The sequence below is a fragment of the Terrapene carolina genome, unplaced genomic scaffold, assembly GCF_002925995.2.
Source record: "Terrapene carolina triunguis isolate 2854851 unplaced genomic scaffold, T_m_triunguis-2.0 Scaffold633, whole genome shotgun sequence".
NCBI classification, from domain to species: Eukaryota; Metazoa; Chordata; order Testudines; family Emydidae; genus Terrapene; species Terrapene triunguis.
Window position 1 is genome coordinate 2857579 of NW_020664984.1, and position 14742 is coordinate 2872320.

At 49.3% G+C, this 14742-nt stretch overlaps 1 protein-coding gene across 1 annotated transcript in view; it reads right to left on the bottom strand.

The window, feature by feature from the left end:
• Positions 1-14742, bottom strand: part of DYSF (dysferlin) — a 270372-nt gene that overhangs the window by 97986 nt on the left and 157644 nt on the right. Inside the window, exons 32-35 of the mRNA XM_029913433.1 lie at positions 10299-10480; positions 8616-8756; positions 6921-6955; positions 2319-2343 (exon numbers count right to left, since the gene is read on the bottom strand). Of these exons, the coding sequence (XP_029769293.1) occupies positions 2319-2343; positions 6921-6955; positions 8616-8756; positions 10299-10480 (383 nt within the window). The remainder of the gene's footprint in view (positions 1-2318; positions 2344-6920; positions 6956-8615; positions 8757-10298; positions 10481-14742) is intronic.

The window sequence follows — 14742 nt, forward strand, 5'->3', positions numbered from 1 at the left end:
CAAGTTACACCGCCGGGGCGTCTGGCCCACCGACTCCAGTGGGGCTATAATCAAGTTACACCGCCGGGGCGTCTGGCCCACCGACTCCAGTGGGGCTGTAATCAAGTTACACCGCCGGGGCATCTGGCCCATTGACACCAATGGAGCTACACCAATTTACACCCATTGGGGATCTGGCCCCAGTGACTCCAGTGGGAATCTGGCCCATTGACTTTGATGGAGTAACTCTGATTTGCAGTTGCTGGTGATCTGACCCACAACTCCAATGGCACAATGCCAGGTTGCACCAGTTTGGCTCCAGCATTGTGGTTCAGCTCCATCATTAACACCATGGCCTGGCTCTCCCGTAGCCATTGGGTGGGCATTTACACCGGCCACGTGGGTGAGGAAACTCCCCAGAGGAAGGGCCGTGGAGAATTCAGCACAGACATGAGTGCTGCCATTGGGTGTTTCACATGGCGGCTCGGCTGGCTGGTCTGGGCAGGCCAGACAGTCTCTCCAGTGGGGAAGGAGCTGGTTTCCACACTGGGAAGCTCTGTTGGGACTTTGCTTGGTCCCCAGCCACATGCAGAGAGGAACGGGAGGGTCAAGGGTTGGAGACTGAATGGTACCCATTGCAGGAGCCCTTCGTAGAAGAAGGCAGGTGTGCCCAGCTGTGGAGCGCCAATCCCAGAAATGGCCGTGGGGGAGGAAGGGGGAGAAAAAGCAAAGAGACGGTTACATTTCCCTGGCAGAGTTCAGTTCAGCGCCTGCAAAGCACGAGGGTAAGTCCCTCTCCTCCAGAGAGGAAGCACCGAGCCCAGGGGTATTTGGCGCTTGGGAAAAGAGCTGGATTGAAAATGAAGCTGGTCAAAACTCTTCCATTGGAAAATGCTGATTAGACAGAAGTGAAACATTTTGCAACAATGGGTCGACTGTTGAAACTTTTGATGGAAGCCTGGCCTGCCAGCCACCCGGTTCCCTGGGCTTCTCACTTCTCCTGCAGCCCTCCTGGTCAGCTGCCAGGCTCCCAAGGTGGCCAACTTCCCAGCTCCCAGACTACCCGCCCAGTCGGCAGGCTGCCTGGTTCCTGGGCTCCCTGAGCAGCCAGGTCTCCAGCTCCCTGGGCTACCAGTTTCCCTGGCTGGCTGGCTCCCTTGGTGGCCAGCTCCCCAGGTGACCAGCTGCCCACCAGTGCTTCCAAAACAGAACCTTGTGGAATGTCTATTCCAGCTGTTTGGGGTTTTTGTCCTGGATTTGGGATGAAAACTCAAAACTTTTCACAAGATGGAAGTTCTGTTTCCAAACAGTGCCCCAACCTACCCTTGGGGGAGGGGGGGAAAGGGGGAAAAGGGAATCTCCACGCCCCACTCAGCTCTTTGGCCTGTCAGCTGAGGCTGTTGAAAAAGGGAACCAAAAGTGATGATGTGGACTGTGCTGTTTCATCCCTGGTGCAAGCAGGTGCAGCTGTTCAGCCCAGCAGAGTTGCACGTGCTTGCACTGGGACTGACTATGCATGAAAATGCAACCCACCCTAGTGTGGGGTAACCAGGAGGGTCAGCTACAGAAAGCGAACCCAGGACCTAGGGATGCAAGAGCAGGAACCTTGATTGACTAAGCGACAGGACCAGGTCTGTGAACGGAGGCACATCTAACTCTAACTCCTCTTGCAACTAGTGATGGGCCCAAACCAGATCTAAAGATCACCCACACTTTGGGGAAAGTCCTGACCCAGGCCTGAACTCTGCAGCTAGCTCCCTAGCTCTATAACGGGCCAGAACCAAATCACCAGACCCAGGGACGCTTACGTTTTGGGACAGTTCCGATTTGGGACCAAACTGTGTATCTGGCCTTTGATCACTGCAGCGAGTCTAAGGCAGCCCTACGGACCCAAACACTCCACATCTTGGGGATTATCGATCTAAACTTCACAGCTTGAACTGCTCTCCGGCTACCACCATCTTGCAACTTCCCAAACCCCTCACGCCCGTCAGCACCTCACTAAGGACCGAATTCACCCCAGGGCAGGTGCCCAGCACAAAGCCCAGGCATCACTTAGGACCCACTTAATCCTTAAGGGTGCAGAGGCGTCATGCCAGTCCTCTGCAACGGAGTGAATTTCACCCTCCTTGCCTTGCTGTTAGAAAACTATCCCAGATCAGGCACGAAATCCACGTACCTATCCTCCCTCTGGTGCCCAACAGAAGTAAAAAGCTAATGCTATTCATTGGGCTCACCCATCAAAACCATCACTTGCCCGCGCTGGGCAGAATTGCTATAAAATCATAACTAAATATACAGGGAAGAGACAAACAGCTTTGCAGACACGGTAAGCTCACCTCATCCAGACTGGCGGACAGCTCGCTCTGGAGGAGGAAGAGAGAAAGGACATTAAAATAGCATTATGCACGCTCTGCACCGCAGGAAACACCCTGCAGTCGTTTGGAAATAAGCCCCTTTATGAAAGTAATGCTGATGCTATGGCTCAGGGCAATACAGGCAACGATGCATCTGAGAACCAGTCGCTCGTACGGCAAGCTGCCTAGCGTAATGCATGTGTAACAGGGTGGCTTGGTTTTAAGGGCTGGAGGGCCTGGGCCAGCCAACCCTGATTACAAAGGAGCCACACCTGGGTCGGATCGGGGCTTCCTTATAAAGAGCAGCAGGACAGCACGGGCTCTGGCTGCCCGGGAGAGGAAGTCAAGGGTAGCGCTCCAGCCAGGAAAGGCTGGGACTGGCTGCTTTGGGTGGAGCGGATCCAGACAGAGCTAGGGCTGTGTGTGTGGCAGAAGCACGAGCGCTGACTGTGACCCTTCGTGTTAGGGTTAGGGACTTCGATTTGCACGCTGAGGATTGCGTGAACCATTTCTGTTATTAAACCAAGCCGAGGTGGGGGTGCTCTGAGCCAGAAGAGAGACTGTGGAGTTCCGACAGAGTACACAAAGGGAGGCTAACAGGGGCAGGGTGGCTCTCTCGCCCCAGCTCAGTCCCTCTCTCCCTTTAGGTAGGGAGTCCCCAGGCCCCAGCGCTTGGCAAGGTGCCCTGTTGCACAGGGCCAATGCAGCTGTGGGATTCCTAGAGGGGGCAGGAGGCCATGGACAGGTCTCAGAGCTGAAGAGAGAGGTGACCCCATACGTGTAGAGCACGGCTATCATTCGCTGATATTTTATCTGCTCATAATAGGGCTGATCGAAACCAATGTCATTTGAATCTTTGTCCAATGAAAACTTGCCTTTTTTCACAACTCAAAACTTTTGTGAAAAGTTTTCATTTCCTTGAATTACACCTCTACCCCGATATAACGCTGTTCTCGGCAGCCAAAAAATCTTACCGCATTATAGGTGAAACCGCGTTATATCGAACTTGCTTTGATCCGCCGGAGTGCGCAGCCCCGCCCCCCCAGAGCGCTGCTTTACTGCGTTATATCTGAATTCATGTTATATCGGGCTGCGTTATATCGGGGTAGAGGTGTAGTTCATTTTCTCCTCAAAAATGAAAATCTCCGCATTTCAAAAATGTAACTTTTTTCTATTTGTCCCTTTCTCCCACTTTTCCCCTTATTTCTTTTCACCTCTGAGTGCTATAAAATGAATATCTAGGGTTTGAGGGTTTTTTGTAGGGCTGTCAATCACAGTTAATTCATGCAATTAACTCAAAAAAATTAATCGCGATTAAAAAAATTAATCGCAGTTTTAATCACACTGTTAAACAATAGAATACCAATTGAAATTTATAAAATATTTTGGATGTTTTTCTACATTTTAAAATATATTTATTTCAATTACAATACAGAATATGAAGTGTACAGTGCTCACTTTATATTATTGGGGCTGTCCATTAATCGCAGTTCACTCACGCGATCAACTCAAAAATATTAACTGCGATTAAAAAAATTAATCGCAATTAATTGCAGTTAAACAATAGAATACCAATTGAAATTTATTTCATATTTTTGGATGTTTTTCTACATTTTCAAATATATTGATTTCTATTACAACACAGAATACAAAGTGTGCAGTGCTCACTTTATATTATTTTTATTACAAATATTTGCACTGTAAAAATGATAAAGAAAAGAAATAGTATTTTTCAATTCACCTCATACAAGCACTGTAGTGCAATCTCTATCGTGAAAGTGTAACTTACAAATGTAGAATTTTTTTGTTACATAACTGCACTCAAAAACAAAACAATGTAAAACTTTAGAGCCTAGAAGTCCACTCAGTCCTACTTCTTGTTCAGCCAATTGCTCAGACAAGCAAGTTTGTTTACATTTACGGGAGATAATGTTGCCCGCTTCTTATTTACAATGTCACCTGAAAGTGAGAACAGGCGTTCGCATGGCACTTTTGTAGCCGGCATTGCAAGGTATTTACATGCCAGATATGCTAAACATCCGTATGCCCCTTCATGCTTCAGCCACAAGTCTGGAGGACATGCTTCCATGATGATGATGTTCGTTAAAAAACCGTGTGTTACTTAAATTTGTGACTGAATGTCTTGGGGGAGAATTGTATATCTCCTGCTCTGTCATAGCAGACTCAGATGGTGACCCAGCACATGTGGTTCATTTTAAGAACACTTTCACAGCAGATTTGACAAAATGCAAAGAAGGTACTAATGTGAGATTTCTAAAAATAGCTACAGCACTTGACCCAAGGTTTAAGAATCTGAAGTGCTGTCCAAAATCTGAGAGGGACGAGGTGTGGAGCAGGCTTTCAGAAGTCTTAAAAGAGCAACACTCTGATGCGGAAACTACAGAACCCGAACAACCAAAAAAGAAAATCAACCTTCTGTTGGTGGCATCTGACTCAGATAATGAAAACCAACATGTGTTGGTCCGCACTGCTTTGGATTGTTATTGAGCAGAACCCATCATCAGCATGGACGCATGTCCCCTGGAATGGCGGTTGAAGCATGAAGGGACATATGAATCCTTAGCGCATCTGGCATATAAATATCTTGCGACGCCGGCTACAAGAGTGCCATGAGAACACCTGTTCTCACTTTCAGGTGAGATTGTAAACAGGAAGTGGGCAGCATTATCTCCTGCAAATGTGAAAAAACTGGTTTGTCTGAGCGATTGCTGAACAAGAAGTAGGACTGAGTGGATTAAAGTTTTACGTTGTTTTATTTTTGAGTGCAGTTTTTTTTTTGTACATAATTCTACATTTGTAAGTTCAACTTTCATGATAAAGAGATTGCACGACAGTACTTGTATTAGGTGAATTGAAAAATACTATTTCTTTTGTTTCTTTTTTACAGTGCAAATATTTGTAATAAAAATAAATACAAAGTGAGCACTGTACACTTTGTATTCTGTGTTGTAATTGAAATCAATATATTTGAAAATGTAGAAAACATCCAAAAATATTTAAATAAATGGTATTCTATTATTGTTTTACAGCACGATCATGCAATTAATCATGATTAATTTTTTTAATCATGGAATTAATCGCAATTCGTTTCTTTAATCACTTGACAGCCCTAATTTTTTGCTTTTTTATTTATTTGTTTCTCTTTTCTTTTTCCACTCTGTAACTTTTTCAAAACTTCCTCAACTTTAGAAAAGTTACAAAATAGCCAAAGGAAAAAGGAAATGCTGTCATTCTGCTACTCCTCCACCTTTCCAAAGTTGGAGAAGTTTTGAAGCTTTACAGGTGGCAGCGTTAGTTTCATTTTTTCCTTTTGCTGCTCTGTAACTTTACAAAAAGTGGAGAAGTTTTTAACAATTTTAGAGTAGCAAAATGAGAAGTTTGGGGGGGTGGAACTAACAGTTTAGGGGGGAAATAAAATCCTGGACATCGTGTATTTAATTGCACTTAGTGGCAAGAAGGAAAAGGCTAGGAAGGAGATAAATGAAGATTTAAAATTTTGAAAATTTACCAAGAAAGTCAAACAAATGACAAATTGCTCTGTTTCGAACCTCATGAAATGGAACCAACTTTGAAATTTCAAGATTTTCCAAAAGCATGTTTTCATTTTCTGGGCAGCTCTCCCGTGTAGCATCGGGGGCATGAGACACATTATTCCTGCATCTGTTTTTGGGGTGCAACCTGGCTGCCCATGCTCAGACTATGAAAACATTGTATGTAGCTTCACCAGTCCTCCTCCATCCCAAGCCCCCTCTTGCCAACTTGTTCCCTGCCAACCAGCTGCTTCCACACCCCAGCCAGCACTGTCCCTCCGGGATGGGGGACCCCACTTGCTTCCCCTTCCTCTCCATCCCACAGGTAGCATCACAGGGGCCTCCCCTCCAGCACAGCTGCCATGGAGGGGAAGAGAGAAGCCAGGTCAAGCGTACCCTGGCACTGAGAGCGGGAAGGGAGCGGGGAGGTCAGGAAAGGCTGGGCGTGGAGCAGAAAAGAGAGGCTGCAGTGGGGAAGGGATCAGGTAGGAGGATGGAGGGAGAAGGGGCAGGTGTAGCAGGAGTGTATAAGGGCACAGAAGGTGGTGGGTGGGTGAAGATGCCAGTGGGGGCAGGAGCAGTGGGTGGTAGGTAGGGTAGATGGAGCCTGCCAGGCCAAGGAGGGAGTGAAAGGCGGCTGTGCTGATGGGGACGCCACAACCCTTTGATCTGGGGGCAGTGCCGTGGCGCCGTTAACATGGCGTGTTGAGATGAAAGGGTTAAACCCAGCCATTGCTAGAACCTGTGGGGTCCGGGCTACAGAGGCAGGCAGCGGGCAGACAGAGAGTGGTGACCTCTCTCTGGCGTCTGTCAGAGACATACACTACCGCTCTGGGGATGGGCCACAGGACTCCAAGCCCCAGGGGCTGAGCTCCATGGTAGAGGGAACGTCAGCAGTGAAATCAAACTGAGCAGGAGCCTGACTCAGGCAAAGCTCCCAGACGTTAATGGGAGTCTGCAGGAGCTGGGGCTTGGGGATCTGGCCCGCTGAGGGCGTGTTTCAGGCCCTCAGAGTTGTCACTGTGATTTGAGCGTTACCTCGAAGCCAGGGAGATGGTGAACAGCCGGCTGTGGAGAGCAAAACACAAACAGTCAGTGGATGATCCCTGCATCAAGTCACCAGAGAGCCCCTGCTCTGTTATCTGCGAGAACGTTCACACCCTCACAGCCAGGCCCTGCTCCCAGCAAAGCCAACTGACTTCCCAGGCTTCTGGGGACCTATGGTAAGGCCACGTCCCTGGGCGGGTCATTGTCTGTGGGGATTGAACCTGGGACGGCTAGATCAGAGTGCACGAGTCTCTACTGGCTGAGCGACAAAAGCTGTTAAGATCAAGCCTTTATAGGCTCATATGCACCTATATGGTCCGGCCACTGTGTCAACATGGGCTGCGCCATCACAGATACCTGCCTTATCTCTGGAGACGTTAACACGCGGCAAGGCCAACGAGAGTGTCAGATTCAGTATCCTCCATCGGTCCCACACAACCATCCCCCCCTTCCTCTACTGGCAGCCACTCACCCACGCTGTTCTTTCCGGCCAGAAATGTTACCTTGGCGCTTGCCAAGGTCAACAGCTCTCACTGGCCAGCTGGCTCGGGGTGCCCACGCACTGGGCAGCCTGTCTCGTTCCCCAAGGTGTTTTTCCCTACCGCACAGCTCCTCCTCGCTTCTTCCACTGTCTGCCACGCATGAGCCTAGCCTATGTGGAGGATGCTCTGTACCCACACACAGCCCCAAGCTACGTCCCTTAGCCCACCGCTGGTAACGAGGACATCACAAGTGCAGACCCCGGCTCTGAATTCCCGCATCCCCCGCTTAGATCCTGGAGCAGGGAGGGAGAGAGAAGCAGCAGGGAGGAGGGAACTCAATGAGCGACCTTAACGTTTCCTGGGGAAGCAGCCACTTCCCTTGCCTTCCATCCCACCCACTCTCCCTGGCACCGGGACAATCCTGGGGAGCAGCCAAACCTGGGTGAGTGGAACAGCACATGGAGGTGAAGACGGTGAGGGGGCGGCCTGTGCGTGGTGGGGGGTAAGATAAGCACGTACGGGGCCAAAGAAGAGTCTCTCCCAACTGGTTTGGGGCCAAAGACCGGTCGCTTTCCCACCAGCTTGTTAAAGGGCAGACACTCGACTCGGTCGCTTGCTGCTCAGCCTGCTCTTCCCATCTATACATACAAACCTCCGGAAGCTCATTCCGGGCTCCCAGGGTAAGCCCTGCAACTGTGGGGAGGATCCACTGCGTTCTCCACGCAGCACAACGGAGCCGAATCCCAGCTCAGCCCTAACTCTAGAGCCGCGAGCAACGCCTCCATAAGCTGGACTCTTCAGGCGTCAGAGAGACTGAGGTAGGGGCAGCCAATGCTCTGGTTTCGCAAAAGCCGAATGAAGGAACCGCTGGCCTCAAACGGCAGAAAGTGCCTCCCTTCAGGTGGCGGCTGGGCTAGACAGCAGCAGCCCCGCCTAAACGTGGCAGCCAAGACTGTGGAAAGGAACCGCTGAGATGACCCACGTCCTTGGAATATCCTGCATCTGTTAAAGCTGCTTGCAGGCAATTGGAGAGCTGTTTTAACCAGCAGACTGGCCTGTATGGATTGGCCCAAATTGGTTCCCAGCACCCGCACGCTAGAAGCTTGACCCTGCTGAGCAACCATAGATTCCAATGAGATCTGGTCTCATAATTCCAGGGGACGTCGGACCCAGCCGGGGCAGTCCTTTCCATGCCTCACCTTTTCTCTCTGAATCAGTTCGAAGGCGGCGAGCAGCTCTCCTGCCTTTCTGTTCCCCCTAGCGACAGGGTGCCAGGACAGTCTCGGGGAGCGCTCCAAGCTGGGTTTGCAAATGCAGCGGCCCATGAACTCGTCCGCACCCTGAAAGCAACACATTGGCTGTCATGGCAGTCACGGAGGCCTCGCACATAGTCCAACTTCTTGGCTTAGGCGGCTACCCCCCACCTGTCTCACTTGCTACGGCTAGCCCCTTTCATTCCAACATCAGGAGTCGGGGGGAAACAATCATGAGATTGGGTGAAAAAATCATGAGATTTTTAAAAATCATAAATTTGGGGGCTTTTAAATATGCCTTCTGGCTTTGGAGCCTTTAGAGGGCATGTTTTTAAGCTTCTCTCTGTAACCATCATGGCTAGAAACGTACATTTTTTAAACCAAAGGTGAAATTCTCCCAGAAGCACCTGACTCCAGGAGCTGGCACTTTGAGTAAAATATCACCCACTATCAGCAATGTGCAATAAAATCACAAGAGTTGGCCACACTGTTAAACTGTCTGCAGGGACTACCAAGCTAGAAAGTCCATGACCATGGGAATGTGCATGACATTTAGGCTTTGAATAGGGGTTTCTGTTTTCTCCCAACATTATTTTTGGGAGCAGTGGAAGGGGAGGGGGTTTCAGGAAGTAAGCAGCGGCAGTGCTAGGCAGTTTTTATGATCTGTATTACAGTAGCACCTAGAGGCCTTAATCAGGAGCAGGGGACCCCCATTGCGCTCGGGGCTGTACAAACATAATACTAAAGACAATCCCTGCCCCTAAAGAGCTTCAGCCCAGATCCTGAATAGTATTACAATGGAAGTTGGGAGCCTAAATCTCTTTGAGCACCTGGGCTTTCCAGCCTTAATAGCGCGAAGATGTGAGCGGGGTATAGAACACACAGCAGGGAGAGAAGGGTCACAACCGTTGGAACACAAGGTAGCAATTAGTAGTAATATTTAGGCCTTGCCAAGAGGCTCTAGCTGAAATCAGGGCCCCCACTGTGCAAGGTGCTGTGCAAACACCTAGTGAGAGACAGTCCCTGCCCCCGAAGAGCTTCAGATCTAAACAAAAATAATAAGGGTGGGAGGAATTCAATTACCACCATCCCCGCTTTGCACCAGGGGCACTAGGGCATAGAGCACGACGTGCCCAAGGTCACCAGGAATTGGGCCCACATCTCCTGATCCCCAGTCCAGCGCTCTAACCACAGACCAGATCCCCCTCCCTCAAAGAGAGTTGCCGAGAGATGAGGAGGAGGCCGCCGTAGCAAAGTACGTCATTGCCCATGAACCGTTACAGAGAGTGCGAGTCTCTCTGGCTGACATACACGCGGCTGTAGAGGGACAGAATAACCCATCACTCAGGCCTAGTCAAACACACACATCTGGGCCCTACTTCCCCATATGGCCCCGGGCTCCATCATGACAGAGGGACAGCCAGGCCAAATTTGAGAGAGTGGCGTTGTGACCCAGTGCGTATTGGTCACAGCACCACTCAGGCGTGGCCCAGCGCCCCCTCCATTATGACAGGGGTGGTCAGGCCAAATCAGGGCCCCCCCCGATCTGGGCCCAAGGCACACGTCTAGTTTGCCTATGCCTTAATCCAGCCCTGTGGATGGGTGCGCACGATGCATGACAACGCTTACATAGGTGTCGTGGTCGTAAATCTCCACAACGATGTTGGGGGGGACGTCAGCAACGTTCTGGGGATCCCCAAAGATCTCAATCTCGTAGAAGATGAGAGTCTGGTCCCAGAGGGGATTCAAGGTGTTCTTCACCACCACCGTCTTCTGGCTTTGGTGGAGGAAGGAGACGATGGCATACGGATCTGCAGCGAAGGGAGGTGGGGATTAGGGAAATCACAGGAGTGTAGAGACAAGACTATGTCTGTCCATACTGGAAACGGGAACAGGAGGAAAGGACAATACAAGGTTCAAGGTGCAGCAAAATCAGTGATGAGCCACTGAGTATTACAGTCTTTTAGAAAGTCCTAGGCTGCTCCCATCTCCACTGGCTCCCACGTGGGTATGGAGGGGAACCCCTGTCCCACTGAGATTGGGTAAATTGGCATAGGCTAAGATGGCGGCAGTTCTGCCTTCAGAGCTGGGTGGCTGGCCAGCAGCAGCCACTCTCTGGCCGCTCACGTCTGAAGGCAGCGCCACCGCCAGCAGCAGCGCAGAAGTAAGGCTGGCATGGCATGGTTACTTAGCTCTGGAAGGATCTGCACTGATGCCGCAAATGCTATGTCTGGTACCAAGAGTGGTGGTGTGGGGGTTGTCACCGCCTGAAATATTTTCAAAAGGAAGCCCGGCAAAAAAAAGTTTGAGAACCCCGGGCTAAGCGTCTAGACTGACTTGCTTCTTGGAAAGGGCCCCAAAGAGGGGCAGAAGGTACCGTGGCTGAGCATGCAGGCGACAGACGGCCTCACCCCTTTGCCTAGTGCAGTGCATTGTTGAGATCAGGTGTGAAGACAAGTCCCATTGTGACCTGCACCCTTAGCCTGCTGGACTGGGAGAAGGAGGTAAGAAGTGCCGAGCGGGCCAGACAGCAAGCAAGGCAATTAACACCTGAAACATGTTATTTGACACCACTATAGCACCATCCCTCCCAAGCAGCTTCACCAAGTCCATATTCCAAACTTTCCCCCGAAATGCAGCCAGCTCTGGGGAAACGCCTCCCAATCATCCACAGTGCCATGGGAATACAACAGGGACGAGTATTTTGGCCAAGGGATTCTCAGCCTCCATGAAAAGCAGAGCACGACGAGTGCCTTTGAAGGTCTCCCCTGTAAGAACTTTGAGCAAACGTTATTATTCATTATCTGGTAGCACCAAGAGATCCCAGCCAGGGGCCAGGGCCCCATTGTGCTTGACCACGCAGACAACAAAGAAGACAGCCCCCACCCCAAAAAGCTCATGATCTAACTTGCTTGCAAATCAATGTATCTACCTCAAAAGGACTGAATAAGCACCCCAGTGAATCCAACCCAGAGAGCGACAGCTTTCTAAGCCCACGGCTTCACCCACTCACCCACCAGAAAGCGGGGGGCGGATTAAGCAGCGCTGTGTGTTCCGCACTCTCTCCCACGCGCGCCTTGGGTATTTCCCCCCCCTTTGTTGAACTCCCAACTGATGCAGCTGTGTTTAATGAGCTGAGCTGTTCGGGATGCCACGGGCTACACTACAGCATGGGCAGAACCTTTTCCACTTGTGCACTTTTTTCCAGGACGAGGAAGGCAACAGAATCCATTACAATAAACAAAAAACCATGTGTTTGGGCCTGGGTTTAAAAAAGCGGGAGGGGGGGAGGGACACAGAGGGGGGAATTGTCTTTATAAAGCCCTTTTGTTTGGACCCTTGTGTGTGCGGCAGGGTTTATTATTGTAACGGTGTAAAGCGCCCTTAATGAACTATGCTTTGTTAAAGCAAGCGAGATCTTAAGTCCGCATTGTAACATTTTGTTGCTCATGTTGTCTTTGGCTGCGTTTTTCCGAAGGAAGGGACTCCCTCTCTCCCCAGCCAATCCGGAGACACGAAATCGCCTCTCTCAAAGCCGGTCTGAGTTTTATTTTAAACAACAAACTCATTGTGGAGGCAGAGAGGAGAAAGGATTTGGGTGGACTCAGACACTATTTGATTGTTCACTCTTTCCCACCTCTCCCCCCTGTTTCAAAATGAAGGGTGAAATAACACCGAAGATCCCCACCCTTCCCCCTACCAGAGTCCAATGAGTCAGAAAGCTGCCAAAGGAATAGAAAGAATATGTTGGTGGCTCAGTGGGGGGCGACCGCAGCCTTCTGGCTTCTAAAGCTGCTAGAGAACCCCGGTTTGTGTCTTAATACAAAGGCAGTGAGTGTCTCTTGTCTAATGGTGAGCACTGGGGACTGGGTGTCAAGACTCCTGGATTCTATTTCTAACTCTACTGTTGTACAAATACGTAGGAAGAGACAGTCCCTGCCCTGAAGAACTTACAAGCTAAATAGGCAAGACAAAGAAAGGATTTTTACCACTACTGTACAGGACAGCTGCAGCACAGAGAAATTAATATCACACAGAGAAATTAACAGCAAATCAGAAAAATTGAGCACAAGTCTTCTGAATACTAGCCCAGTATCTTAACCTCAAAACCATCAGACTCCAGTTCGCTGCAGCTAATTGCCATGAGGCTGACAGGGTCCAAAGCCAGTGATTCAGTGGTCACCATTAAAAAGTCAATATTTACTATCGGTTACTGCACAGTGTCTGTGAAATACTGCAAGTTATTGCCTACTCTAAATACAGGGGCAAGCAGTGGTATCTCAAATCTAACTGCCTTTGCCTCTGTAACATCTCTGTGTGATAAGCACAGCTCAGAGGATGCTGTCACCCTAAACTACATTACAAAAAAACCTTAGATCACTATAGTTGCAAAGTCAAGCACGCAAAAGTTAAGACATGCCAGGATTAAAGCTGCCTGTGCATTGGGAGGGAGAAGGCTATTGAGAGCACAGGACAGTCTCTCTACTCTGAGCTCCCATGCCCAACATCACAGCGATGCTGCAGCCCTGCGCTGGAGCATGCTCAGTCAGATGGAATCTTCAGAGAATTCAGCTGCCAAACTCTAGCAAGTCTCTACTGAGCATGTGCAAACGGAGACTTATAACTCAGCCATATTTGGGTGTATAATCATGGAGATGGCTGACGGCATGACGACCCCCTGGCAAATCTCAAGTCCTTGCCCCAAAACATGGGAGCATCTCAATGAAATGGTCATTAAAAACAAACAAGCTGTAACATGCCTCTCTTTCCCTAACCTTATTCTGGGGGGGGAAAAAACATTTTTGCAGAAACTTACAAAAAAAAATCAGCCTGAGGCAGACGTCCAGCATGGAAAATTTCAGCCAAAACAATTAAGATTTGGCAAATTTATAAGCAACTGAAAAAAGGGCCTTGTAATGGGAAGTGTTGGGCAACCTTAATGATAGTCAGTGCTACCAGCTCCGCTGAGAATACAGACAAGTGTTTATTATCACATAAAATGCTCCATATTTCTCGGGATATAAAACACCCTCGCCTGGCTTCTAGTTGGGATGAAATCTTTCACAGTAGGCACGTTTTAATACAATTAAAAAGACAGGATACCAGATGCTCTTAATCCCATGAAAATCTGGTTTGAGTCCCAGCTCCTTTAAGAAAAACACCCCATACCTTTCAATTCCCCCACCCTCTTGCCGAAGTTTCCAGGGTGGACGGACTGCTCTGATTTAGTGTTTGGTAGTGAAAATAAATACTAAAGATTTTATAGATGTGCCAGTGTCAGGTATTTTCTTTTCCAACTGGCTTTTCACTCAATTCTTTCATTCACAATAAACACGACGCGAGCCGGGCCTCCCCCTTCAGAAAGTTTCTTTGGTTCACAAGCCCTGGACCTTAAACTCCCTGTTTCTTTGTGGGAAGGAAGAGGATGGTTGGAGGGAAGGGAGCAGAGGAGGGATTCAGGGGTTAAGCGGGGAATGGAAAAAGTGATGTTCTTCCTTCATCCCACTTCAATCTGAGCTTATTTTGTACTGTCGCTGGTATTTTGTTAACATTAACGTTACCAGGCCAGACTTCCAGAAGGAATTCCCTTTCAAATCTCCCTCAACTCTATTAAACAAACAAAAAGAAAGAAAGAAAAAGGAAGATGGACAGAGGAGGAGAAAGCCAAGGTGCCAATATCCCTGCCTGTTATGAAAGATGAGGCCTAGCGTGGGTTGCCAACCCTCCAGATTGGCCTGGAGTCTCCAGGAATCAAAGATTAATCTTTAATTAAAGATTGTGTCATGTGATGAAATCTCCAGGAATATGTCCAACCAGAACTGGCAACCCTAGGCCTAGCACAGCTCTCCCATGATACATTAACAGAAAGGGCATGGCACCTCTCTGGAGAGATCATCGGCAGGTCTCGGGTTGGTGTCAGCAGCTTCTTGTTTGCACCGAGAACGCTGTGTTAAACCCCTTTTGAACGAATGCCCCCCATGAGGGGCAGGCTGCCTGCATATGCTCTAGGGTCTCTGACAGGATTAGATGTGCTCTGTTAGCATCCTGCGCCTCCTTCTCCCCTCCTCATTCT